At 46.3% G+C, this 26,499-nt stretch overlaps 1 protein-coding gene across 1 annotated transcript in view; it reads left to right on the top strand.

The window, feature by feature from the left end:
- Nucleotides 1-14,447, top strand: part of Ephrin (ephrin) — a 278,014-nt gene extending 263,567 nt beyond the window's left edge. Inside the window, exons 2-6 of the mRNA XM_037432296.2 lie at nucleotides 9,562-9,703; nucleotides 10,477-10,645; nucleotides 11,589-11,693; nucleotides 12,403-12,720; nucleotides 14,032-14,447. Of these exons, the coding sequence (XP_037288193.1) occupies nucleotides 9,562-9,703; nucleotides 10,477-10,645; nucleotides 11,589-11,693; nucleotides 12,403-12,720; nucleotides 14,032-14,180 (883 nt within the window). The 3' untranslated portion in view covers nucleotides 14,181-14,447. The remainder of the gene's footprint in view (nucleotides 1-9,561; nucleotides 9,704-10,476; nucleotides 10,646-11,588; nucleotides 11,694-12,402; nucleotides 12,721-14,031) is intronic.
- The last annotated feature ends 12,052 nt before the right edge of the window (nucleotides 14,448-26,499 follow it).

Below are 26,499 nucleotides of genomic sequence, written 5' to 3'. Positions count from 1 at the left end.
TCTACAAAGTTCGTCGTGGCTGTAGTCTCCTGTCACCTTGTCTAGATTTCCCATCTCGATTCACTGTTCCACTTGCGTGGCTTTGAGTACACAAGTAAAATAAAAGAGCGAATGTGGAGTGGTGGGTTGCGCGAGCTACACTTAATTGTGATGGGCCTCATGATCATGTTACCATCACCATGTTATTGGGATATTATGATCATGTTATGTTTGAAATCATGGCAACATATTATTTCGTCCTCGCTCTGCGCTCTCCTATCCTCCAGTTTAGCCTAGTCGGTAGAGCGAATGCCCGGAAAGTTGCTGGTCCCGGGTTTGAATCCCGGACCAGGAAGCATTTTTTTTTACCGAGAATCTTTCTTTTTCTTGCGAAATTCGTATGAATTTCCTGTTAAGTGTTGGGTTTGCAAAACGAGTTGATGAAATTTACACACGCTAGTGCACTTGTGCACGTGTGCAAAAGTGATTTGAGACCCTAATGCTCGCGTCGGTTTTTATTTTCGGAGCTTAAATCACATGCATGCTAACGGTAGGAGAACCGCGTAACTACGAATTTATTTATTTATTTATTTATTCATTTTTTATAAGGCTACCCAAAGGTATTACATAGGGGGGTCGGGTACGGTAGGAAAAGAAGTGGAAACAAATAAGGGAGAACGTCAATTACGTGGCATTTGCCGATTTTATGTTCCTACACGCCCCAAGAAGTGCACTTAGAACATTTAGTCGTACGACAACTATCGCGTATGCCACGCTGCCTTGGGAAATTGTGTTTGTGCAGAAATGTCATCGCCTTTTGCCGGATCCTGATTCAGAATAGTGGTTTAGGTTCCTACGTGCCTAGGATTTTTTTTTTTTTGACGCTTATTACGAAAGTTCGGTTTCATGTTGCAAGGCCTCTTTCCAACAACGTGGGCAGCTACAAAGCTCGCTTGCTTTTACGCAATTCCTCTGGACCTACGCAACGCCATCAAACAGACATAAAGCGCTGCTGCTGAAAAAAAAAAAAAAAAGACTGGAAGGAGCAGAGTTGGGGTTAGGTCATCCTTACTTTGAAAGAACCCCGGAACCCCGTGCATTAGCGTGTGTTAACGCAGTCGTGTTTCGTGGAATCGTGTCGAAACTTCCCGTTTTCTCTCGGAGTTGCCACTTCGCGGGCGCAATTCATTTATCAACATGGCGCTGGCGGATTGCCACTGCTACTCTCCGTGGAGGTTGCTGCGCAGACGAAGCGGAACGCTTGTACGCGTTTTCGCGTGTTCCGTCTGCTCGTTTCGGCGTCGTCTGCTATGAGTTTTCGTATAAGGTTTACTTATTTATTTTGTTAATTCGATAAGGTTTACTTATTTATTTTGTTAATTCGCGGCATCGCACCTGTTACGCAACTCGGGATCCTGGTGCGTTGGCTCTTTCTCCAGTAGTCTTACTGCGTACTGGCCGAAACGTGCCGAAAACTTGCTCTGCGCGCTTGTTTTCTTTTGCTTTGCCGCCTCTCGCATCTTCATAACGCCATCGAGCTTCCACAGTTAGCCTCTGACGCTCCTTCTGGGAGCGAAATGAAATTCCGGACGACGGCACTTGCCGCTACGAGCGAAAGTAATCTAGCAACATTGGTTCGAGGCGAGTTATTTTGTGCCTCGCAGTGCCTGAGCTGCGTCGCCGGCCTGCCCACCCAACATCATCTCTCTAGCTGCGTCGGCGTTCTAATACGTCGGCCCCGCTAGACTCGCTGAGAAGCGGGCTTTTCCTCATTAGGACTCGTGATGCGGCGAAACCCGCTTTCCGTGTTCAGGGTGAACATTCGAACGCTGACGCAATCCGTCTGTGTATTGGGGCTTTCCGTATCGAGGCACCGCCAACGCGCCGTCCGATTTGCTGCCGGTTTTTCTTTAATAAAGGTATCTGGGCCGGCAAATAGTCTGAAGGAAATATTCGGCAATGTTGCTTGCGGACGCAATACTATTCTTGTAGTGCTCGGTAGGCGCGAAAGGCATAGGTAAGCTTCCTTTTTAAGAGCATTTTGTCCTGTTGCCACTTATCGCGCACCGCAGTATTCGTTTACTGAGAAATCTACGCTGGGAGGTAGCGCGCATTTGAATGCCGCGCGAGATATTTGAGGTTAAGCGAAATGCGCGAGTCCGAAACACCTGTCGGTGAAACGAATGCGTAGGTGTTGGTTCCACGCCCTCAAACTCGAAGTCTCAAGTACCTGTGTTACCTGTGCAATGCCTGTTAACTCTTAAACATAGTTATGGCCTGTTTAACTCAAACCGTCCCGAGTATTTGTTCAATATTTTAAGGTCTGACAGTCAGATCTGACGTTGGCTTCGACGCGCTTTGTTTGCTAAGCCCGCTATGGTGGGCACTGTCCCCGGATGTCGCATGAGGTTGGGCGTGGCATTTACGAATTCGTACTCTCGTCTCCTTGGAATGGCGAGCACTTCGGCATGCAACATCTGCGCCTGCGAGGAAACGCTTGAGCACATTCTATGTCATTGCGCAGCATACCAGACCGAACGACGTATTATGGAAGCCAAGCTCTGTCAGCTGGATTCACGGCCGCTTACAGAAGAGAAGATCCTGGGACCTTGGCCGACGGCTTCCCATACGCGCAAAGCCACGAAAGCCCTCTTGTACTTTTTAAGGACCACCAAACTTCACGACCGCGTGTGAAAGAACTGTGCGAGGCCGTGCTGTGTAGTCTCGAGCTGACTATTTATGCTTCTCTTTCTTACTCCTCTTCTTTTCTGTCTCTTTCCGTTCTATTATTCTCCTTTTCCCCCACCCCAAGTGTAGGGTAGCCAGCCGAGCCAAGCTTGGTTAACCTCCCTGCCTTTTCTCTCTATTTATCTCTCTCTCTCTCTCTCTCTCTCTCTCTCTCTCTCTCTCTCTCTCTCTCTCTCTCTCCGGATTAAATTTGACCACACTGGTTACTTCAAAATGCGCATATATGTAAGTATGACCTACGTATAGGATAGCAAGAGTACGCAAAATTGAACCCGTGCCCTCTTGGGTTGGATTCCCGTGGTGCTACGCTATAACTCATAGGGAACCGCGGTGGTCGAATGTGCGTTTGTCACGTAGCATTTTTCTTCCTTCTCGTTTTTCTTCCACTACTGAGACTAAAACGTTCGGGTGCTGGTCCTCCCGTCACTTTATCTGGAGGGTCCGCTTTTTTCACTTAAGACCTTCGTAGAGTGAGTGGACTTTCGCCGTCGTTGCGCTCGTAGCGCCCTCTGTCGCTCTGGCTTCTTCCCATTATCGTAGTACCCTCCGTCCTTCGCTTCTCTCGCTTAGGGCGCGCGCGTCGAGAAGGCGGCAAGGTATCGTCCCCTTCTAAGGGTTTTTTTTTATTCTTTTCCTGCTTTTAACCGGCAGCTTTTGTTTCAGCCAAGCCAAACCGTAGGGACATCACACCCTCGCCTGCTTCGCTCGAAGCCGTCCGGTACTGCCCCGTGAACGCCTTAGTTGCTCCGTCCACTTTTCAAGATGAAAGCCGTGAATATTTGAACGCGCTCGTCCATCGGTGCCCCTCTTCCCACTTCCCGCCCCCTGTCGTTCTTTTTTTATTGTTTATTGTTAATCTTTTAGAAGTTCTTTTTTAATGAGAGCTAAGAGGCTGAAAGAATGTGATAAACAAAAAGCAAACAAAAAATCTATGTTAGCCCGTTTAACGGGGAAAGTTACTCGGGGACTCGCGATAAATGCGGAGTGAAATGCAAAACCGTCGAAAGGAAAACGAAGAAGAGAAAAAAGAGAGGGGGTGTGGGTCAAGTTGCTTTCTGAAGAAAAATGCGAAATTTGAACAAAAGTGGCGGTGAAGTTGAAAGTCGCGAAGAGCCGACGTGACGTTAGGTAGCCTTTAGCCGTGCGTGAGAGGCCGAAAAAATTTCTCACTAACGTGACCATTTCGTTATTCGTCCAATTATTTTTGTTCGTCTTTCTTTCTTCATTTCTTTCTTTCTTCTAACGCCCCGTTTCTTGTGTCGCTAGTACATTGCTCGCCCCTTGCTGAAAAAAATAAAATAAAAAGGGTACAAAAGGAGTCAAAAGAAGGCGTAGTGCTGGAAAAGGCTGCCGTGCCGTCCGGTGCTCGAGTGCGCCGCTTATGTTATCAATTTTTAAAATTCATTTTTCGAGCTTTACTTGCCTTATTTTCAATTCTAGCTTTGCCAACTTTCTTTGTCTTACATTCTCGACCACTTTGTATTTTGTCAATGGATGGACATACACACAGCTGTTTAAATTTTCATGGCAGACCGTCGACATTTTGTGTTTTTTTCTTTGTTTATTATTATATTTTCAAATTTCTGCCCCGGCCATGTTCCGGGCGCGCCAACGTTTACCTCCGCTCTTTCGCGTTAGTGCTGCTCCTCTCACTCTCGCGTTCTTCCCTAGAAAGTACAAATTTACTTTAACCCGTAAGGTACGTGGGGCTTTGGAGGCTCTTACACCTTATACGTAGGTGTTTCGATGAGGTGGGTGCTTTGGGGTGTGTTACACCCTTCATTTACACCAATTTCTTTGAAGCCTTTATGCAAGTTATTTCTTTTAACACATTCCGAGTGTTACCAAAACTGTTCCGCTCCCCCCCCCCCTCTTTTTTTTTTGCTACGTCTTTGGCGCTGGACTCATATTCGCTTTTGCTTGCGTACACAGGCTTTCGTGGTCACAGTATAGCGCAGCGCCTCGGCGTTAACGTCGACGTTGGTGCATTTTTCTCATTTCTTCACTCTTTCAGCGCCTTACTGCCCTTCTTTTACGCTTCACGCATTATATATATGTATTTGAAACATTGCTTTCCCACCCTTCTATTAAGCATGCGTTGCACGAAGCTTTTTTTTGTGTGTGTGTGTGTGTTCTATTGTCTGCCCCACATATGGGCTCCTCTCTGTCGCATCATTTTATGCTCTGTTCTCTCTCTCGCCCTCTCTTTTTCTCTATCTTTTCTTTTGCGGTGTGGATTAGCTTGCCCTTCCAGCTTCTTCGCCTTAATCTAATATTCATCCGGGCTTTTTTTTATGGCCGTCTTGTGGTTGCACTCTTCGTTCCCAAAGGCCTCGTCCGTCTTCCTCTCCTTAAATGACGGTGAATAAAATTGAAAAAAGAAGAATGGTCTGCTGTACGAAGACAGCGCCACTCCCCTTTCTTTCTTACCCTTCTTGTTCTTAGCGGTTGCGGTTGCTCCGAGAACGTGCTGCTGCTCGCTGCTTTCTCGGCTCCGCGTCCAACTTTTTCCGTCGTAGATGACAGGCGGTGAAGCCGGTGGTTTCCGGGGGGAAGAGAGCCGACTGCCGTGCATTTCACTCTTTCATTTTTTTTTCCTTCCTTTTTTTGTTTCTCGGTGTGAACTCTGTCTCAGAGTGGTTCGCTTCATGAGCTTCATTTATCATTGGCCGAGATTCCTGTTCTCGCCCGGAAGCCCTTGTTCGCCGTTGTTTGAGTTCCTAGCTTTCTTTTACCTTTTCTCTCTCTCTCTATCTCGCGTTCTCGAGCCAGCGGATTCTTTTCCATTGTCCACATCATTTTTCATCCTTGACATTTCCATCTTTGTTAGTCCAGGCATCCAGCTCGAAAACTAATGTGGCTGCAAGCCTCTCATGACGCTGGCAGGTAGCGAGATCTTAACCGCAAATTAAGTGGTGTAGCGTTATTCGCGTTAATAAAGGCCTCGAGGTCCCTTCAGGCATTTCTGACTCCAGCCACTCTTAAACGTTCTGACAAATATGCCGCTCTACAAATGTGAAACTGAAAACTGTATTGTGTATCCGAAAACCGATACCTTTCTGCTTTGGTCTCGTATGAGACTGGCAGTATCAAAAATAAATAAAACTACGGAAATTGATGTCAATAAGGTTAGTTGACCCGTTCTGACGTACCTAGGCAAATATAGCGGCTTTGAGAAATTCTGGTGCCGGGGCTGTACATGAATAACGGCCATCCGGGGCTTCCTTGTGTCCTCGGACAGAAGAAGATTTTAGCCTTCTGCCCCAATAAGAACGTGGCTGTCGAGACCGGGAGTCGAGCCCGCAGCCTCGTATTAGGCTACGAAACGGGATATCCAATGCGTTACTTTGGTAATAGTCGGTGAGATGTGTCTAGGATGCCAGAACTGATCTTGACTAGTTTCAGAGTTCAGCAAATTATTAGGTATGCTTTTAGATGAGAAAGTGAACTTTTTTTTTTCATTTATCGTGTTGCACGCAATATTTCTCTCCAGATATGCGTGTCGGGTTTATGTGAGACGCTTTCTTCCCGTGTGATGGGCTTCTCATCAGGTGTGACAAGGTGAATCGGAAATATAGGAATCGAACAGAATATATGTGAATAAAGAACGAACGATATATAAATAAATGACGGACACACGACGAATAACTTGGGGAATAAGACGTGCGTGAAATGACGTATATGAGTGTGTTACCATTCATCACGGAAGTTCGCGCACTGGCATTGATAACAGACTCTAGCGAATTTGTGGCGTAATTTATATTCTCTTTACCATGTTACGTAGCTTTATTGCGTGCCCCTTTCTAAGCTCTATACATCGGAGCTTGGTTTGAACACCCTTTTTTACAGCGCTGTCTTGACGAATTGATGTCATTGTGACAGCTTGTTTATGTAAGTCGGAACTAATTACGAGGTTCCACACACGTGCTTGGGTGGCGCGCGGGTCAAAGGCAGTTCTTCCGCGCTCTCGCGGGAGCGCTAAACACTCCTTTTTTTTTTTCTGAGAGACTGATGAAACAACAGACTGACGCCAGGACCGCCGAGGGATTTGGGAATGCAATGCGAGCTCCATTCTGAAGAGAGAGAAGACGAGGGACTTTATTTATGGATTTCGTATGTTTCACCGTCATTTGCTGGAAGGAATGGAGGATGTGCATTTAACTATAATCCCAGCCTCTCTCCCCCACTCCCCTTCTCTGCCTGCTTTCGCCATCGCCCCCACGAGGTACTTTAGCTGCTCGCGCCTTATAAATAATTAGGGTGACACCCTACTGCGTATTTGGAAGTGTTACGTCATTTCGGAATCTAAAAACGCTATGCCATATTCTGAACATACGTACGTACGTACGTATGTACATACATACATGCATACATACATACATACGTACATACGTACGTACGTACATACATACATACATACATACATACATACATACATACATACATACATACATACATACATACATACATACATACATACATACATACATACATACATACATACATACATTGTTGGTCTCATTTTTGAGGCGTTGCTACAAGCATGACAGCTAGACTCCAACCGACAAACGTGCATTGATAGAGACGAAAAAGACAATGCGCATTTTTGTCCTGAGATACTGTAGAGAGGTTTGCATTCTTTCGTACAAACATGGAAACCGAATACGTTCGTTATCAAGTAGAAGACACAGGTGGTCTACTTTGTTCGAAGCTCTATCGGCGTAATCGATCACAGTACACTGAGCAGGAACGAGGATACACGTCCTTGCTTGATACTGCACGTGGAAGCGTAAGAAGTGAAGCATGCGCATGTTTTCTATACACTCCGGGGGAGTCTCGTTGAAACCGATGCGCGAACCAGTGACCGCTTCCTGTGCTAAATCCTGTCCAGATTGCGAACACCGATTGTGACATTCAGATCTGTGTCCGGCCCGACCGATCAACGCTAACTACGTCTTTTTTTTTTCTTTACGTCATCTCTAAACGACGAGAAAGGATGTAGCGTATACCGGACCAAGTGTCTAGACTTGGACTTACGAAGTACCATACCATACGAAGCGATGCAGCCCGCACTTTACGAGACGAAGTGTGCTTTCGCAAGTACGCACGAGTGTGCCGCTAGTGAAGTAGGCAAATGATATTGGTGGAGTTAGAGGAGGTAAAATACACTTCCGTTCTACCATCTAGTTCCTTCCTTGATAACACTCGTGGGCGCTCCAGTCTTAAAAGTGTTCGCCTGCTATATGTCCAGGTTTCGTTTATTGCAATAGCAATTATATGGACAGTCTTGGCAGGTTTTTGCCGCCGCCGTCATGCACCGTATATGTAGAGGTATCTATGTGGAAACTCAAGAAACAAGCAAAAAAAAAAAAAGCCGGCCGCGCTCGGCGCCCAGCTCGTCGCGATGCGTCAACGCTTGTTTATCCCCCATGCGTACTTTGCCCCCCGCATGGTGGCGGGAGGGGGGGGGGGTTGTGCTTGTGTGCGCGCGCTTATCCTTCGGTGGGGAGAATCGTGTGCCTTGGCATTTCACCGAAAAGAAAGCGTTTAGTTGCCGGGCGCACAAAGATCACTTTGCTCGCTGGGCAGGCCCCGTTTTACGAAAGAGCGCGATTTTCAAACACACCGAAGTAACAACTGGGACTTTCGTAAGTTCGCACTCATATATGTACCTCTGATTACGTTTCGTGCGTCGTTTTCTTTACACAGCGCGTTAAGCGTCGAGCTGTAAACGTTGTTAGCTCTCGTCTAGTCTGTATTGTTTTCGTGCGCCATTTGTGCGTGAGTAGCGCGCTGCACGTTTCAATTTGCTAACTGTTCTCAGCGTTTCATGTAAAGTTGTTGCCATCGCATTCATTTCTTCGCCCTTGCGGCGAAACTGTGACTTCTTTATGCCCACCGTGTGTGCGCATTGTGTGTGTGTGTGTGTGTGTGTGTGTGTGTGTGTGTGTGTGTGTGTGTGTGTGTGTGTGTGTGTGTGTGTGTGTGTGTGTGTGTGTGTGTGTGTGTGTGTGTGTGTGTGTGTGTGTGTGTGTGTGTGTGTGTGTGTGTGTGTGTGTGTGTGTGTGTGTGTGCTGCCAGACCTTATTGCTCGTAAGGAGAAGATCAAGTGGAAGAAAAAGAGATGGTAGATAGCGAGAGGGGTGCAAGGACAAGTTCTCCCATTGGCCGCGCCGTGTAAATGTTCGCCAGCAGCTGAAGGTCGTAGGGAGCCTGGTGAAGTTACGACTTTAATTAAAGAGGCGCGTTCCTGGCCGTCCTTGGAGCACATGTGGTGGGCGTCAGGAGGCGAATGAGGGCTTGCCAATATCGACGACGCATTCCCCTATTTGCGAGAATGTTTAGTCAGGGAGTCTTGACCCTCTCTGGCACGGCGCTTCACAGGAAGACGCTGCTTGCTGTTGCTGACAATTTCCAATCACTGACGAATACACGAAACTTGTTAAAATACCGTAGTATGTAACCTTGACCATATCTTTGTTAAACTCAATACCAAACACATTAGTATAGAGAGGCGACAGTGGATAACAAACATTAGTAATAATATAGGCCTTTTTATTCGCAATCACCCAACGTCACTGTGTAGCCATCGGTATAGTTGAAAGACGTGGCTTTATGTTATCACTTTGGCTTAGATAGTGACTGTGACTTACGCAGCTATGTACTGTATTATGCTTCTCTAAGCATTTCTGACGAGCAGGAGCTGCCTGTTATCTCAAATAACTATTTCATGTAGTTCGCCCAACCAGTAATCGAGTTATGCACTCTTATGTCACGCTTCTTGTCGTACCGCACGCATGCTACGGGTGGTTTATTTCAATCTTTATCTTGCAGCTTCCGTATTGACAACACGGACCACATCATCGACGTGAACAAGGGCAACATCCCGTTCGAGTACGACCAGGTGAACATCATCTGCCCCGTCTACCGCACGGGAACCCAGGAGGAGGACGTCGAGCGGTACATCATTTACAACGTGAGCGCTCCCTCATTCTTTAGGAGAACATACCACAACCTAGCGATACTGTTAGTTTGCGGGAAGCTTCTCACACCGGCAATATCAACCTGTTTGTTCACCCAACAACATGCAGAATAGTTAGGTGTAAGTGTTTCAAGCATGAAAAAATGAACGCGTTCCTGATAATTTGTTCTGGGGTCATCGTCTTAAAACAACAAAATACTATGTGGTAAGAGCGACGCCACAGGCGCTCTTTCGATGCCAGTATAACTCTTATCGAGCCTTCGTAAAAGAAGTAATTGCTGTCGTACCTGTGACGATACTTTAATTTAAACCGTAATTCTCAGCTAAGTAATCACTAAAATATGAAAAAAACACTGCTCGTACGGTTTAAACTAATGTCAATAACTAAATAAAGGAAATGTGACTTCTACAGATATAAAAAATTACAGTGTTGACACTTCAGAACATTACATTTAAAACTTTCTTTCTCCGCCTTCGGGATCCTAATTCACATATTAAGTGCAACGTAAGGTGCTACGAGCCTTCCGGTTACCGCAACTGCTTGAACGTCAGTTTTTTTTTTTTTTTCAAGAATCGTGTCCTTGAGCGGCCGTGTGACGCGATGACAAATTGTCGCCCGGAAGCTTGTTTTGCACACTCACCACTTTTTTTTTTTTTTCGCTTGTGAATTGTGTGGCTCAACACAAGCGTGTGTGTATGTTGCGGTGGTGATTACTTTCTGGTTGGTCAACGTGTAACAATCTCTCTCTCTCTTTCTGGTGTCGCAGGTGTCCAAGGAAGAGTACGATTCGTGCCGCATCACGAACCCGACGCCGCGCATAATCGCTGTTTGCGACAAACCCCACCAGTTAATGTACTTCACGATCACCTTCCGCTCCTTCACGCCCCAGCCGGGGGGGCTCGAGTTCAGACCCGGACAGGACTATTACTTCATCTGTGAGTGGTCCTCCTCTATTTCGCTCTTCGTACCTTCCAACCAACACTATACGCTCGGTGTACGAGGAACCTCCTCGGGACGAGCACAACAAAATGTGCTCGTTTATGCCCGGAGGTATCCAACTCACCTTCCTGATGCAATTTCGTATAACAGTTTCCCACTTTAAAGGGAGTGAAATTAGTACGCCAGTCATACCGAAGGCGTTTAGGCCCTTAGAGGGGCTACCTTTAAGGTGTGATTTTCTTTAACGTGTAGGAAACGCAAGCAATCTGAAAAAAAAGAAAGACTGGAAGGAAAGATGAAAGCCTGCCATGAAAAAAATCTATAGAAATGGGGCACACAACCTCTGTTTACAGATTTTTTTAAACACAAGCAATGTGCCCTATCATAATAATAATAGTAATAATAATAATAATAATAATAATAATAATAATAATGCTGATGATGATGATGTACTGGACAGCAATGGGCCGTGGGGATGGGGATTCTGTGGAAGAAGCCAATGGGTTGCTTATACAGGTGCTATCCTATGTGTTACTTCTCGCTGCTGGGCACCACCACCTGATGACTTGGTTAGCTAGAAGGCCTCTTGACATTTGGTGGAGGTGATACATTAATAAGAGCTGTTCCCGGTGGCGTTTTTATTATCCCAAAACAATGATGCGATAGAGGGACGCTGCAGGGGAGGGCCATCTAGAGTATACACGGGCATTGTGCATTTCACCTCCATTGAAAAACGGCCGCCGCCTCCGTATTTCGATCCCGCGCCCTTTGGGTCAGTAGACTACCACGATTATTGTTATGTGGCTGAAAGACGCCACAAATGTTATAGTGAGTTGTTAAAGGTCTCGAAGAGGTATTGAACTGACTTAGTGAGTCGCTTCAATGTTCAGTTAAATGATTTGAGCTTGCCCTGACTCGATTTATATATTGTGACTGCAGCCACCTCGACGGGAAGCGAAGAGGGTCTGCACCAGCGCATCGGCGGCCGATGCGCCACCCACAACATGAAGGTCATCTTCAAGGTCTGCTGCGACCCCAGCAAGAGTGAGTTTCATTTCATGTATTGATTTATTTACAACTAAATGTTGCGGGAGACTAGGGGAGAAAAAAGCTCGGCGGGAGAGAGAAGAACGGCGTCTCGCGAGCGTTCGCTGGGCTATTTTTTGCCGCTTCCGCCGGCTCCCGCGCAAGCAAACCAGCAATGAGCGCCTGCCCTTCCCTCCCTTCCTGCACACATCGGCGGCGCCTGCTCACCCATGCCTTGTCTCCTCTGTCGCGGAGAAGGCAAGCCGGCAACAAGCGCGTGCACCCGACCGGGCTGCAGAAATGAGGTGCCTTTCTCCTCTTCTAACCACCACCGCCAACTAGCAGGTGGGCACGCACGCCTCTGCATATGTCCGTTTTTGCCTCGCTTTTCTCGCGGGGCGCCAATGTGGACAGCGTGCTGCCGAGAAGAGGCCCCGACGGGCGGGACGCGGTGGCCCCGGCAGGCTTCCCGCCAGTGTGCACGTACCTTTAGTCGGCATTGATACTAGACGAACGAAATGTTATCGCGCCCACTCTCTGCGCGATTTAAAGTGCTTGGGCCACGTTCGTCGTCAGCGCTCGCGCTTTTTATCGCAGGTAGGACATACGATGCGTGAAAAGATGTTATAATTTGGACTTTATAGGGCACATGACGACCGCGGCGAAAACCTGTGTATAGTGTCCACGTAAGTGCTATCGCAATAAAAAGCCTGTTCTTCCCCCGCAGGCACCACATCTCGGCCCCGATCGACAACCACAAGCACGGCACTGCCTCCGGCTGTGCCGTCCTCGGTTCCCCGTGACGAGCTGTCGTCGGACCGGCGGCGGCCGTGGGCGACCAATGCGACGCGCCCAGTGCTGCCGGCCGGACCCGCAGCGCGACCCCGGGCCCCGTGGCTACCGCCCACAGCTGTGCCCGAGGAGTCCCCGCTGCCCCCTCCGAGGCGGTGGCCCGTGTTCCCGCCGCGACCCCCGCCACACAGGCCCATCAAGACATACGACGTGCCCGTGGCGGACGGCAAGCAGTCTTCCAAGAAGACCGCCGGTGGGTGCTCGTATTACCGTCATCTAATGATGTACTAGCAGCCTGACGCGCACATGTCCCACAATTCTTTAATTCTCTTAATTTGTGTGTTCATGAGCTTTGCAGACGGGACTGTTTTCAGGCATCTTTTTCTTGAGGTACACCATGTGGTTACCATATGGTAAAACACAGACTTCAAACAAAAGCTATGTTTCAGAATTGTCATCCAAATTTTGATCACTCTGGAGATCAGTATCTGCTTGTTTCGAAAGACTGGACGTCGAATTTTCTTGAGAGATCTCTCAGATATAAGTTCCGGGAAAGGCCTTTTTTTTGTGATGTCATTGGGTGCAACAGATGAACGTACAGGAAGAAATGTTATAGACAAGATAGACACTTCGCCTTATATTAAATGGCAGTGCTGCCTGATATATTGTTTGCTCAGTGCATGCCATTGAATGTGTGCCCACTCCTATAATCCTTCAGTATAGGTATGTGAAGGGTGGGTTTGTGCACTGTGGCATGAGTGGTTGTAACGGCTTTCAGCTTTGCAGGGCATCAAAGATTGCCATCTTGTGCGATATTGTGTTCCACAGGATGAAAATACACACAATTGGGCATCACAATTAGTTTTATAGTGTTTCACCATTGCATAAAAGTTTTGCATCACACAGACTTAAAGATGCGCACTCAATTAGCTTATGTCTATTGTTAAATTTCGAACCAAGGCATACTTAGCACAAATATGGATTATCGTCATGACAAGGGCACATATGGGTACACTTATACAACTGTTTGTTTTGTATTAATGAACAGCAATGCATTATTCACCAGAAGCCTATAACATGTGCCCTTATAGCACATTCACTCACAGAACAGTCAAACAAGCATACCAAGTCTATGAAAAAAGTACAGGTATAGGATAAGCCAAGCTACCTATAGTATAGTGCCACAAAAAGCATGAATTGAGTGAATGAATTTGTGGCGAATAAATATTCCGAACTTAGTAAATTCGTTTAAAAGTAATTGGAAAGCATGTGCTGAAGTTCACCAATATGAGTGATTTGTAATAAAAAAATTGTTGCAATATCTGCTGCCTTGTAGTCGGCAATCACACGGTTATTCTAACTTAGTAAGTAGCACTTTACAGGAAGAGAGAGCTCGTTACTATGAACTTCGTCATGAGCAGAAATTTAGACTGTACTAGCCATATCACCATATTTACTTCGATCTCTCCAACCACTTGCAATTGTTTTAATTTATTGAGTTATTACTGTATCTAACTTATCGCCACTTACGAACCTAACACTTGCCATCCCTGATTCTCTGCAGAAAACCGAGACAAGCTGCCAAACGAAACGAGAGCCAAGAACGAGGAGCTTGTGAACAGTGCCTCGTCACTGGTCTCGTTATGGTGGTCTGTCCCACTGACCACATTGCTGGCTGTGCACTTCAACGTTATTCTGACAAGAACAAGATGAAACAGTTGCCATCTCGCGTCGTCTGCACCACGTTGTGAATGTTTAGATCAACCATCTGCTGAGCCACTGCCACTATCGGACTGAACAAGTGAGCCGGCAGACTAGCAGACAGCAGCAGTCGCCTCCTTACATGCACTGCTGAATGTTGCATCGTCCACTCTGTGTGCTGTGCACCAAGAAGACTGTTCTGTTCTGGACATTGTTTATTATGTTAGGCAAAAATGTCTGCACGTGGTTGCGCTCTCCCCGCACTATGGGACTGCAGGCTAGGACTTTCAAGCACTGAAGTACCATCTATGGTCGTCGACATCATCTGGTCAGTCAATGTGTTTTTTTTTTTTTTTTTGTGTATATGGGAACAAGAGTGGGTGACACGACCGCGTGAACGCTAGTGCTGTGCACAGTGAGATGCGCCAAACATTTTCCGGATGGCCTTTGGCAACCCGACAGTGTTGTGTCCTGTGCTGGCGGATGGTGACACCTGTGGCCCAAGAACAGTGGTGTGCTCCCTGCGGCGCCCTCTACTTAGTGGCCATTTCACGTCTTGTCTAAAGACAAATTGACTTTTGAATTTTTTCGAACTTTTTTTTCTTCTTGTCAAGGCCTGTGTATCTGGCATTGTCTGTCAGCACTTTCTGTCCCTCCTCTTATTCTGGGTTGTGACCCACGATGCCTGAACTTGTTCTGTGGGCAATTGCACTTCTGCAGTACTAGTTCTGCCTTGTTCGCTTTGAGAGAAGCAAAAGAAGTCTTCAGTGCATGCCCGTCCAAGCCAGCGGATTGCGGCTTCAAAACTGAGATGGCATTTCATCCCCGCTTGAAAAAGCAAAAGCAGAGCTGCTAGCATGGAGCACCGTCTCACTATTTCCAGTGGAAGTTAGCACTTGGTGTCAATTTTTGGTATACATCTGCACATAGTGAAACTCGTGTTAGTGAACTGAGTGAGTGAGAAAGTTGATCGCATGCATCATTTGTTTTATATTTGAGGAGGGTGTGAATGCTGTGTCGCAAGGCTAACGGATTAAGTCCCAAAGCAGTTATTCAGAGGGCAGGAAGTCGGTGAGCTTTGGAAGCTGCCAGATACGAACTGCATGATGTGACAATGCATTTAAGGTGCAAGGTTCCCAGGTTCAGAAAAAATACGTTCTATCGTTTTCTACCAATGAATCGCATAAGTTATGGGGAGCAGAGTTTTCAGTGTCCAGTGTTTCTTGCCAGATGCATCTGTGTGCTAACCTTCACAACCCAGCGAGTGCACAATATTGCTAGGGAGCAGTTTTGCGTGTGCATCACTGCCTAAAAAAATCAGAGAAATTGCCATTAGGCACTTCCACACCACTTATAATTATCTGCATAGTACGCACTGTTTACATTTTTATTTGATAGGTCCTGAAGATAGAGCTCTACTGATGCGATGCTGCTTGTGCTATAACATAGAATCTCTATGAAAGTGGACCATTCTTCTGTTAATCTTGAAGTGCAGTGCCAAAGGTAGTCATAGTGGACTATTGGTAGCTAGCCAGTAATCGCATTTTAAACAAAGTGCATATTTTCCATGTTTGCAAAGTGCCTTACACGCATTGAAATGGCAGCACCAGTAGCAGCAGAGCTTTTTCACTTAGATGGTCCTAACGGTTTTACAACTATTTCAAGTTTTTTCTGAGGAGGTGGTAGCCCTCTTCAGTGCTACACCTGTGCATTTAGATTTCAAACGAGCCAACCAATTTGTCTGTCTATGAACAGTTTAAGGTTATTGCTCTTTACTGCGTTTACACACTGGAAGCTTTTTCACAAAAACGCTCGCTTACAACTCTCCCCCATTTCCATGTTCCATCACTCAACTCTCGCAACTCAATTTTTTAATCTGTGCAGTAGCTGTCATACCTAGCATGCCTCTTCCCATAATGTAGTTTTTTTGCATCCTAGGTAATGATACCCTTTAGCTGAAAAGGAAACGCAGCTTCTCCAGCGGGTACAAAAGTGGAGTGATTAACTCTAGCAAATGGCATTATCCCACGTTTGTGTGCTATCACCGGAATACAGGAAAGGTATGTTCACCATTTGCTGAAATGTGGCACAGCTGTGCTCTGTGGACCACCATTGACTGCTTTATGAAGTTGTGTACATGCACTCCATAGGTTAAATAGCCAACTCCTGGTGTTTTTTTTGTTTTTTTTTGTTATGATGTGTCCCTGTCCACTCATGCACTGGCTGGAAAACTCTGCTCACTTAACTGTCGGGCTATAACTTGCTAGTTCACAATGCACTAATGATAGCGAACATTGATAATTAAGAGAATATGTATATTCAACGACACTGTGGTTTTGAGGGCTGTGTTCAAGCACTGCAACATTCACTACAGCCCTCAACTTTAGGCATATCCAGTTTCAGTGGTATCAAGCCTTATTTGGTAATGTGAGGTCTGGACACTTAAGACATGCATTTCTAGCATTTGTGTTCAGAGCAAGTGAGCTGCAGTCTTGCACTATGCAACGCTTGCGAGGCAGGAAAAGGCTTGCTCCTAGTCAGGGACTTTTCAGCATTCATGTGTGACACGTCATGTATTGTGGCACATGGCTTCACATTCACAGGCATCAGATTTCAACTGATACATATTAGACAGATGTGGTCTACTTGATGTTTAGGCATTTCAGTAAATTATCAATGACAATGTGTGAGAGCTGCCGAAATACATTTTATAAGCATCACCCAGCCATCAATCAGTATCGCTTGCAAATTTTTAAATAATCTTTGAAGTAACCGCTGCACATCTCTACAGTTTTGTTAACATTGGCACTCATATTTTAAAAATCATGTTATATAACCAAATGCTTGACAAGTGTTAGTTTAAAAAACGTTGAGAATTGGCACTCAATCATTTCATTTGCTCTGTTAGCGTTCAGTCCTATTGTGTGTAGGACTGTGCATTAGGGTATGGGCAAAGCATCTCTGTGCAGAGATAAGACAATGTAGCCATGGTAGTATGACATAATGCGAGGTAGGTTCTGCACATGACATTCTCTTTTGCTAGGACATTTTCCTTTAGATGTGAGCAGCAGAACATGCCAGCTCAATGGGAATTATTAGCGATCAATCTTTTGCACAGCTCGTTGTTTCTATGATGCCATAGATGCGACACCGTTTTCCTTGTCTAAAAGCCAAATGCACTAGCAGCCATTTTCTTTTGAAGCTTCGTTTTTAAGTGAAATGGACTTGAGTGGGGAAAAGTGAGCGCGGCTGTTTTGCCCTAAGACGTGTCCTCGTATGATGTTAATATATTCATTTTTTGAAACTGTCCCGTGTTCCTTGTGCCTTGGGAACAGCTGTGCCAGTGTGCTTATGAGTGTTCTGTGCGTTTAAAGAGAAGTGAATATGTGTGCATGTGTGGTTGAATGGCAGCTTCCTTCAGATCTCGATGCGGCATGCTTCACTGTGGTCAGTTGCGTTGCTTATTCCGTGAAAGTATTTTGGAGTTCCTGGTTGTTATTTTTGGAAGAGGAAGTGTGAACAAGGAATGCCAGCACTCTCCTAGAAGGATTCTATCGCCAGAATTGAGATGTCGGCAGTGACATGGGAAATAACAAAATGCCAAATTCACCTGTGATGGTTATAATAGGTTATCGCACATCTTTTCTCACAGTTGCCGTGGATGATAATGTGTGTCAGAAGACTGTCTGTCTTTCATCAAAAGCAAACCACTCAGGCTGGGCTTGTTGCTGCTTTTGAGAGCTGCTGTTGTGAGCTTTAATATAGCTTAGTGGTGTTTACTTTGTTTTGTTTATATGTACATGCATTGCAAAGTTTAGCACAGCAAGTACAGTACCCAGCAGTGAAGCATGCCGTACTCGTCCTTTCACCATTAGCGATTGAGGGGTGAGAAAGTTGTGCTTTGTTGATGGTACATTTGTGTCAGCACGAGTGTTGGTTATATAAATGTATAAATACATGAACAGAGTATGACAATTAGCATATGACATTGTCAGCGATACACTCCGACTGAAAGTGCGTCTAGGAATACGTTTTTAATTTAATATATCTTCTTTAGCCTTTTCCCTAGCACATCTTCTCTTTCAGAAGTTATGGTTTGTGTTGAAATTTCTTGTCCTGCCAGTCTTTTTGTTTCCTTGGAAGTAGTCAAGGTAGTTATTTTCACATTCAAGGCCGATGTGTCTGAGCCATATGAATTGATGAAGCAGTCTATGCTTAGGAACTGTTCAAATCATTTGTGGCAAGGTAGTTATTTTCACATTCAAGGCCGATGTGTCTGAGCCATATGAATTGATGAAGCAGTCTATGCTTAGGAACTGTTCAAATCATTTGTGGCAGTTTAGACAAGGCAGTGCTGTGGGAACTATAGCTCCTGGGACCAGATTCGTTAATGTTACATGCACCGCCTGTGTTCTGCCCCTGTAGGAGGCAGAATCATGTAGGTATGTGGGTCAGCCTGCAATTAAGAAATGCACTGGCAATATTGTCATGAGTACATTGACTTTGTAGTGTTTGTGTTGTTCTGAGTAGCAATGTACATATTTTTTTTGTGTCAAGAAAATTTACAGTTGTGTGCGAAATTTTGAGCAGTGAACGTACCGCTCTCATTAAAGGTTAAGCTCCTCTCACATCAATGAATTCGTTTTATTCACTCAGATTTTCTGTGTGCAGCTAGCTCATTGTAGCTATCCTGTGGGACATAATATTTCTTACTAGGTTAGTGAGGCAGTCTTAAGGCATAACTACGATGATAATTTACAGTAAAGCCAATACCTGTAATTGTTTATACCAAAGCATGCAGCTAGAGCGGACATTTTAATCTAAAATATTTTGGTTTTTTCTCGTCTAAAAGCTACTGGTATCGTTCTCAGCATGTCTTAAAAGTCCTCTTTCTTCAGTAATATTGTTGTGACTTAGTGAGGCAGTACAGTTATAGCATTATTGTACAACTTTGACGAGCATTCTATGAACATTTCTACGTTCTAGTGGCTCGGATATCTCGGCCCTATTTATTTCTTCTTTCTGTTGCTTGCGGTGCATTCTTGTTTGTGCAGTTTGAAGATGTGTTTCAAGTACAGCAGCTACTCTAAATATGTACATTTGAGAGCTCCAATTTCTTTGTTATCACTGGATGAATTATAGACAGTCTCTGTACACTTTCACTGTCATCCCTTTGTGTTGTGGCGAAGTCAAATAACAAAAGCAAAAAATTGTTAAAATTTCGAAGTTTGCGGATGAGAACTGCTGACCGCACCATAAACTATCCATCTAAATGCCAGACCGCATATGGCAATGTAACCTCATTCTTGACCGAAGTAATTTACTACGTAGATGGTACCGTTAGTGGAATTACTGCTACGTCAGTGAGCCACGACATTCATTGTGTTCTTTGAAACGCCTTCATGCTGTTACCACGGTCAAAGCGCAAGTGCCCCGAGCTGACGTCGTCCATGAATGCGACAAAATCTACTGACGAAACAACGTCGGGTGGGTTGGCGACGACATGTGCGTCACCTGCGTCTGTGTTGGTACAATGCGCCTATTGGCTGCGCGTGATACTGTCGCTCCTTATCTCCATGGTGGATGGATCGAGTGAGCAGGAGGCGATTAGTCTGCTGCACATTCTTTTGAAGTTCAGATCACTATTACTTACCTGACCGACAACTGTACAGAAAGGGCAAAATAGTCTGTACAGTAGGAGTGCTGAACATGAAAGCTTTAAAGCCCGCTGAACGAACGAAAGCGGGCGATATGAAAGGGTTTTCTTTTCTTGTTCCGTGCGCTGAGAAAGAGATTGTGACACGGCGAACAAGATGGCAATGCATGTATTATACGTTGCTTTGGTTTTCATGTGTTCTGCTGAAATGGCTGCGCGCCAGTCTGCGTGGTCCCTTTTTTTTTTTTGCGAATTCCTCGTGTGATACTGTTTTTTTGTTTGTTTGTATAAGCACAAACTAATAAGGAAGATGTTAATAAAGAATTTTTTTCCTGGTGAAAGGCTTCGATTTCATTGTTCCTAATGGGCCCAGCGCTGCAGTTGCATAGCCGGGGGTGAATATCCGTGAGGAGAACTGGGGCAATCGTCCTCTTCCTCAATTTGCTTTCCGAATGACCATCTAAAGAGGTGATTGGTTGATTTATTCATCGATTGAAATAATTTTGTTGTCCGAAGAGGCAGGTGGTTCGGAAAATAACAGTAGCGTTCAGAACCCCACCAAATTTTTCAATTTTGCTTGCATATAGATACATGCACAGATGCAAACGTATGCACGAACATATATACGATATGGTTTAACCCCTGCCCCCCCCTCCCCGAAAAATAAGTCTGGCCTTCAGTTAGTAGTTATCTGGGATTTAAGTCCAGCGACGACATTTTAATGCAGCTTGTAGCTGACACGAGATATTTTTATCCTATTCCTGTGAAAGAGCTTGCCGGGGTTAGGTCGGGGCAGCACCCCCCCTCCCCCTTGTCACACCTTTGACCAATGGATATTGAGTGACACATGAATGCTACAGCATTCAGGTATGTGTGAGTAGACTTGAGTAGAACGCAAACCGATATATAAAGCTGATCGTAATGTTGAAATTCGGTAGATATGACCACAGGATGGCAATAAAAGCTGGAGTTCACTCAGACTCGCTCAAGAATATATTTCGCGCTTTGGGCTTGCTCGCAGTCAGACTTGCCAATAATTTCTTCACCTAGTCTCACTGGTATTCAGGCTCTCTGCTTCGTCTGAGTTAATTGATTAGTGAGTGCGTTTACCGATCTGGCTATGCTAGTTGTTTACAGTGCATAAACGTTTTTGCAGCAGTGCAATGACGACACTGACGAAGAAAAAAGGGGGGCAACACCCACACCGCTGACTTGTAACTGAATGTTTATCAAAAGCACATGAAAGGAAAATAAAACGACTCCTACGACCGTGTTCCCCGTGTGACCTCATTAAAGCAAAGCAAAACCGCAAAAGAAACAGCAAGCCATCATTGCATCTTTTAACAAACAATTATTTGCGATTCAGTGCGGCGATTTGTCCCACATTTTCTCTTCGTACGTGTAGTCGTCTCGCTGTTTTCCACAGTGTACTAACTCACATGTACTGTGAATAACTGGCCTTATTTGCGTCGGAATGAGACCCTGACCTGCTATGATGAAAACTGCTTGCAGCTGGGATACAGTAGGTTGATAGCGAGCAGTAAAGTAGCACTTACAGCACTTGAATTGAGGGGTAAGCAGCAATAGCTGGTCGCGGCTATGCTGATCAGTTGTGACAGTGCCCTGCGACACAAATTCAAGGTGCCCTGGAATACTTTTTCAGCATGGTCAGAAAACGCTGCCGATCGGTAGTAGAGGCTCCCGACAACACGAGAGCCGATGATTATAGTGCAGCACGTGGCTTCATAACAAATTATCGAAGTCAGCTAAAGATTACTTTCTCTTCTCTCGATAAATGACAGAATACGCTCAAAAACCACTCGTAGAAAGCCAATCTAACAGCCATTGGCTGATTCGAACATGGCGCGCTCGGGGAGATCGCCCCAGGAGGCCACGACTTGTCCACGCTTGTGCGCGGGATCACAATGAAAAAGCTGCGCATTCGAAAAAAAAGGGGGGGGGGGGGGGAGTGCTCAAGGCCACGATCTGCGGGTGACGTATTTTCTTTGTCCCTGTCATCCCTCCCTGCTTAGCTTCCAGCGCTTTCGTCGGGACAAGAGAAGACAGAATGCAATGGTAGCATGCGACAAATTTTTTAACTGCACTCGTACTGGACGGATTCTTTAAAAAATTGCGGCGTTTAATTCGTAAGGCAATGAGCTCTTCCAGTGAATTCATTCCACAGTTACTGGGGCCCCATTAAGTACATGTGTCGTTTTCATCGCTTCTTTTAAAACGGCAGCATGCACCGGTGTGATTGCGCAAGTGGCAGCGCGAAAAAAGTTTTATTTCAACAGACAAAGCACGTTATTTTGGAACTAGACCGATACACAACGGCTATTCTTCGAGTCTGAACGTTACGTTTCATCACGTGGGAGTAACGACGTAGTCTGTGCGTTTTGACTTGGTTGATGCGACACGTCACATCTATATGCGACTGCTTGCATGACAATAGGCACCCTAACAACAATATAGTTACTTTCCGATTCATGGTGATCCCATCGGGCATGGCGCCGTTGTCCACTCGTACCACTCGTACCATCGAAGATCTTTCAGAAGTATTTTATTTATTTGTAGATTCAGTACAAAACGGTCATGAGCTTCCCACCCTTATCGTTATGTCAGGGCCGCTTTGTATCCAGCGGCCGTAGCCACGTAATCAAATTACAGCCTGTTAAAAGCCCTTGAGTCACCATTCCATATATTAGACATGTTTTCGTTTTACGAAACTTGGACGCCGTGCAGTGGAGGGCTCCGGAAATTCGAGCAATGGTTTAACGCGCACACGAATCACACAGTACTCGGGCCCCTGGTGTTTCGCCCCCATCTACGTCGAATCCGGGCTCGAACCCGCATCCTTCGGGACATGCCCCGCGACTGCGGACATAAGGTACGAGCTAAAGAAACTGAACGTTTCTTATTAATTGCAGCTGATTCAAGTAAAAGGTGGCCTGATAAGGGTTAAAAGCAATGACTACAAAAATAACTATAGCTTCATTATTTGCTCACGTTCGTCACATATTTGAAAGTCATGCCGGTAATTGGGTTGCAATGCAAGAGCGCGAAATATGCGAAAAGTGACCGTATGAAGCGATCCAGAACCGATTCAGCTCTGCAGTTTAGGCGCTACTAGAACGTTCCGAGCTGGAGAGTCATCCGTCGATTTTGTTTTTGTACATCTTTTCCTCGATTACTCTTTTTTTTTTCCGTAGTTCGCCGCGCGCACATCTCGCCGATAAGACGGCGAGGAGCGATATCGTGACGTCATGGTGCAACCAGATTTGGCTGCAACAGCGCATGCGCAGCATCGTCGTACGCGTTCGACGCTATAGCTGTGGGCTTACGATTTTTTCTTTATTTGCGACTCGTGATGCTGCGCATTTTGTAGACTGCGGTTCCTCGAGGCGTGGGGCTTGAGATAGTGGCATATAGTAATACGTACGGGTCACGTTTCAACTTTATTTCCTCGTGTGTGCGTGTGCACCTTACCTGGACTTTTGGAACTACGTACAAGCAACAGCGTCACCTGGACTTCATCGAGAACCACGGTGAGCTTCGCCTCCGGCATCTGAAAAAAATATGGTGAGCCTCCCCCTCCCCCTCCCGTCAATTTGACAAGCTGGCGAGGGGTGCGGGGTGTTCACCGAACATCACTCGATGTAGCTTCCTACCCAGTTCAACCTAAGTTTAAGCTACGTTGAGTGGAACTTTGGTGACCGGGTTCCTTGAACCATGCCGCCACTTTGAGTCCATATTCCCGGGACAGAAACGCGCGTACAGCTTGCAGCCTTTTTTTTTATTGATATGATTATAAGGAGATGTTGGCGCACAAATATGGTGCCGGCTACTCCCTAGCTCTTCAGTGAAACACGTATCTTAAAGTAAAACATACAAAGCAGTGCATGGAAAATAGAACACTCGGGCACAGATATGCAAAGATACTATACGCACATATGACAATAAAATGGTAAGGAAATGTTCGAAAGTTAAAGAATTGAGTCTCTGATAATGTCCCTTGTTGGGACACCCGGAATGCTCGAGGAACTCCCGCCACCATCATTTAACGAGATCTTTTTCAGTTCGCATGTGTTGTGTTAACCCCTTCTTCTTTTTTTTTTGTTGCCTTTGTAGATTTGACTTAATCGCTGCTAGGTAAGAGAGCTCGCATGGATCAACCGTGGCATCGCACTGAAGCGTTGCTCGCGAGGCGACACCTCGTTTATTTTTTAGCACGCGCTTTCACCGTCAAAGTTTTCCTTTCGTTCCAGGTGGGCTGACGTAGTAGAGTCGCGCTCAAATACCGCGAGTCACGTTCAATGCGAGCCATGCGTGCCAAGTATACCGCAAGCCACGGGATCCACAAACGTGCCAAGTTCCTGAATACACTTGGAGGAAATGGTGGCGTCGCGCAGGCTTCTCACTCACCCCCGTATTCTACAACGCCCCTTCACTCAACGCTCCACCTTCACTTGAGAAAGCCGATGGTAGCGCCATCTCTAGGCAGGGAAAGTCACTCAAATTAGTGATAATTTGTTGCTATTGTTTAGCAGCAACATGTTTTTATAGCGGGATCAAAACAATGACGGTGTGCCGCAAGCGGCGTTTCGTCGACTAAATGTCAGTTCGTCATTTTGTGATAGATTGCGACTGAAAACAGTTATGCGCATAGACTGCTCTCGAGCCAGGAGCACGTAGACGTAGATGCCAAAAAGCGCGCCGTGTTAAAATGTGAAAGGTGAAAATCATTTTGGGCTACCCACTCAGAAAATAGAGAGGCTTGTTGCGAAAGACGGACCGATCCCGCCGAAGCCACCACTGTTGCGAAAGACGTCGACGCCAACACGACCCCGGAGGCGCCACTGCTTTCAACTCCGCCGGGAAGGTCACCAGCCGTTTGGTAGCGTATGTTTATCAGCTCGCGACTGCTTCTGCGCAGAGCTGATAAGACGAGCGGACGAGACGACGGTGAGTTAAACAAGGTTTATGTACAGCATATTTACAGAGGCGTTACAATTTCGGCACTGGGGCCGACAGAGACTCGAAGAGCCGAACTCTCCTCTCTAACACATAGGTCAGCCTTTCGCCTAAGACCGCTGATCGCGACACGCCGCAGGGCTTCTTTTATTTGCACCGGGTCCAACCAAAGTGTCCAATCAGAAGCGCCGCGGGTCGTCCGGGCAGATTCCGCCAATGGGGGCCGCCGCGCCATGCGTCAGACCACCTGACACGAGGACGCCGGCTCGCTGTCACGTGCGCAACTGACTCACTGCACGTGGGCCAGAGGAGCGCCGCGCGTGTTCACGCCGTCGAGGTGATCGCGCCAGGCAGACTGCGGGCTGGCCTTGACCCAGATTGCCTTTTTCAGAGGCACGGTCGTTTGACGAGGACTCGCTGGCATAACAGCACCCCCGCCGCCAGACAATGCACCGGAAAGACGAGCTGCTTCCACGGGGCTCGGATGTCAGGTGCGCTCGTTCGCCAGGTCCCTCCAGGTTCGCCTCCAGGGCCATGGGGAGAATACAGCTCCAAACTGTTCCGGGAACACATCCCATTTTGACGACGGATCCCAGCTCCACGGGCTTGTCGCCACCACTTGCTGGCCAACTTCGCTCGTCTCTTCCGACCATCTTCGGTTTCAGCACTTGTCGATGGTTCTGCAACTTGCTAAGAACGGTTCGACAACAGACAACACACGACACAAGCAAGTGCCCTCGGTCACCCAACAGAACACCAGACAAAGTATAGAACAACATATACCTATCTACGTGTCTATCGGAATTTCGTTCCCTCTACATCAAGAGGCACATGTGGGACAAAAGACTCCTAAAGTAAGGACTTGAATTTTTCACAATTACAACCCCGCAACGAATTAGAATACCACATAAAGTTGGCCCCTTGAGATCACTCTGAACGAGAGCGCTCAGCCCAGGTCGTGATGAGGTCAAAATTTTGCCCCGAATCGCCAGCGAGAAACCGAAAGGTTGAGGAGGTACTAACTAAACGCACGGCTCAATGCGTCTGCATTAGCGTTTAGCCTTCCTTTTTTGTAGCGAACGTCAAAGTTGTGCTGTTGGAGTATCATGCTCCACCTCAGTAACCGGCCACTTTTAGGCGACATGTTATTTAACCAGGTTAGAGGACAGTGGTCCGTTTCAACCACAAACCTCGAACCGGAGACATAACAAGCTAGCTTTTGAACGGCCCACACGAGGCAAGCGCATTCCTTTTCAGAGGTACTGTACGCCTCTTCCCTGCCGCTGAGTTTTCGGCTTAAATACAAAACTGGCCTTTCGTTACCAGCACTGTCCTCCTGGCACAATACAGCTCCCATGCCGCGATCACTCGCGTCGCATTGAATCACAAATCTCTTAGAGAAATCGGGTGCCATGAGAACAGGCTTTTCACTTAGGGCCTGTTTTAGCTGGCAAAACGCAGTCTCCTTTTCTGAGTCCCATACTACTTTAACCGGATCGGACTTTCGAAGCGCGTCAGTGAGAGGGCTGGCCATGCTAGAGTAATTTTGCACGTAATGCTGATAGTATCCAGCCAGGCCCAAGAATGCCCTTATCTCTGATTTTGTGGTTGGTCGTGGATAGTTCACGACAGCGGCTACCTTAATTTCTGAAGGTCTACGCCGGCCACGCCCCACAACGTGCCCCAGGTAAGACACCTCGC

Source organism: Rhipicephalus microplus, chromosome 10 (genome assembly GCF_043290135.1).
Source record: "Rhipicephalus microplus isolate Deutch F79 chromosome 10, USDA_Rmic, whole genome shotgun sequence".
Classification (NCBI taxonomy): Eukaryota; Metazoa; Arthropoda; class Arachnida; order Ixodida; family Ixodidae; genus Rhipicephalus; species Rhipicephalus microplus.
The sequence above is the reverse complement of the archived record's forward strand: the minus strand, read 5'-3'. Positions and strand labels throughout refer to the sequence as shown.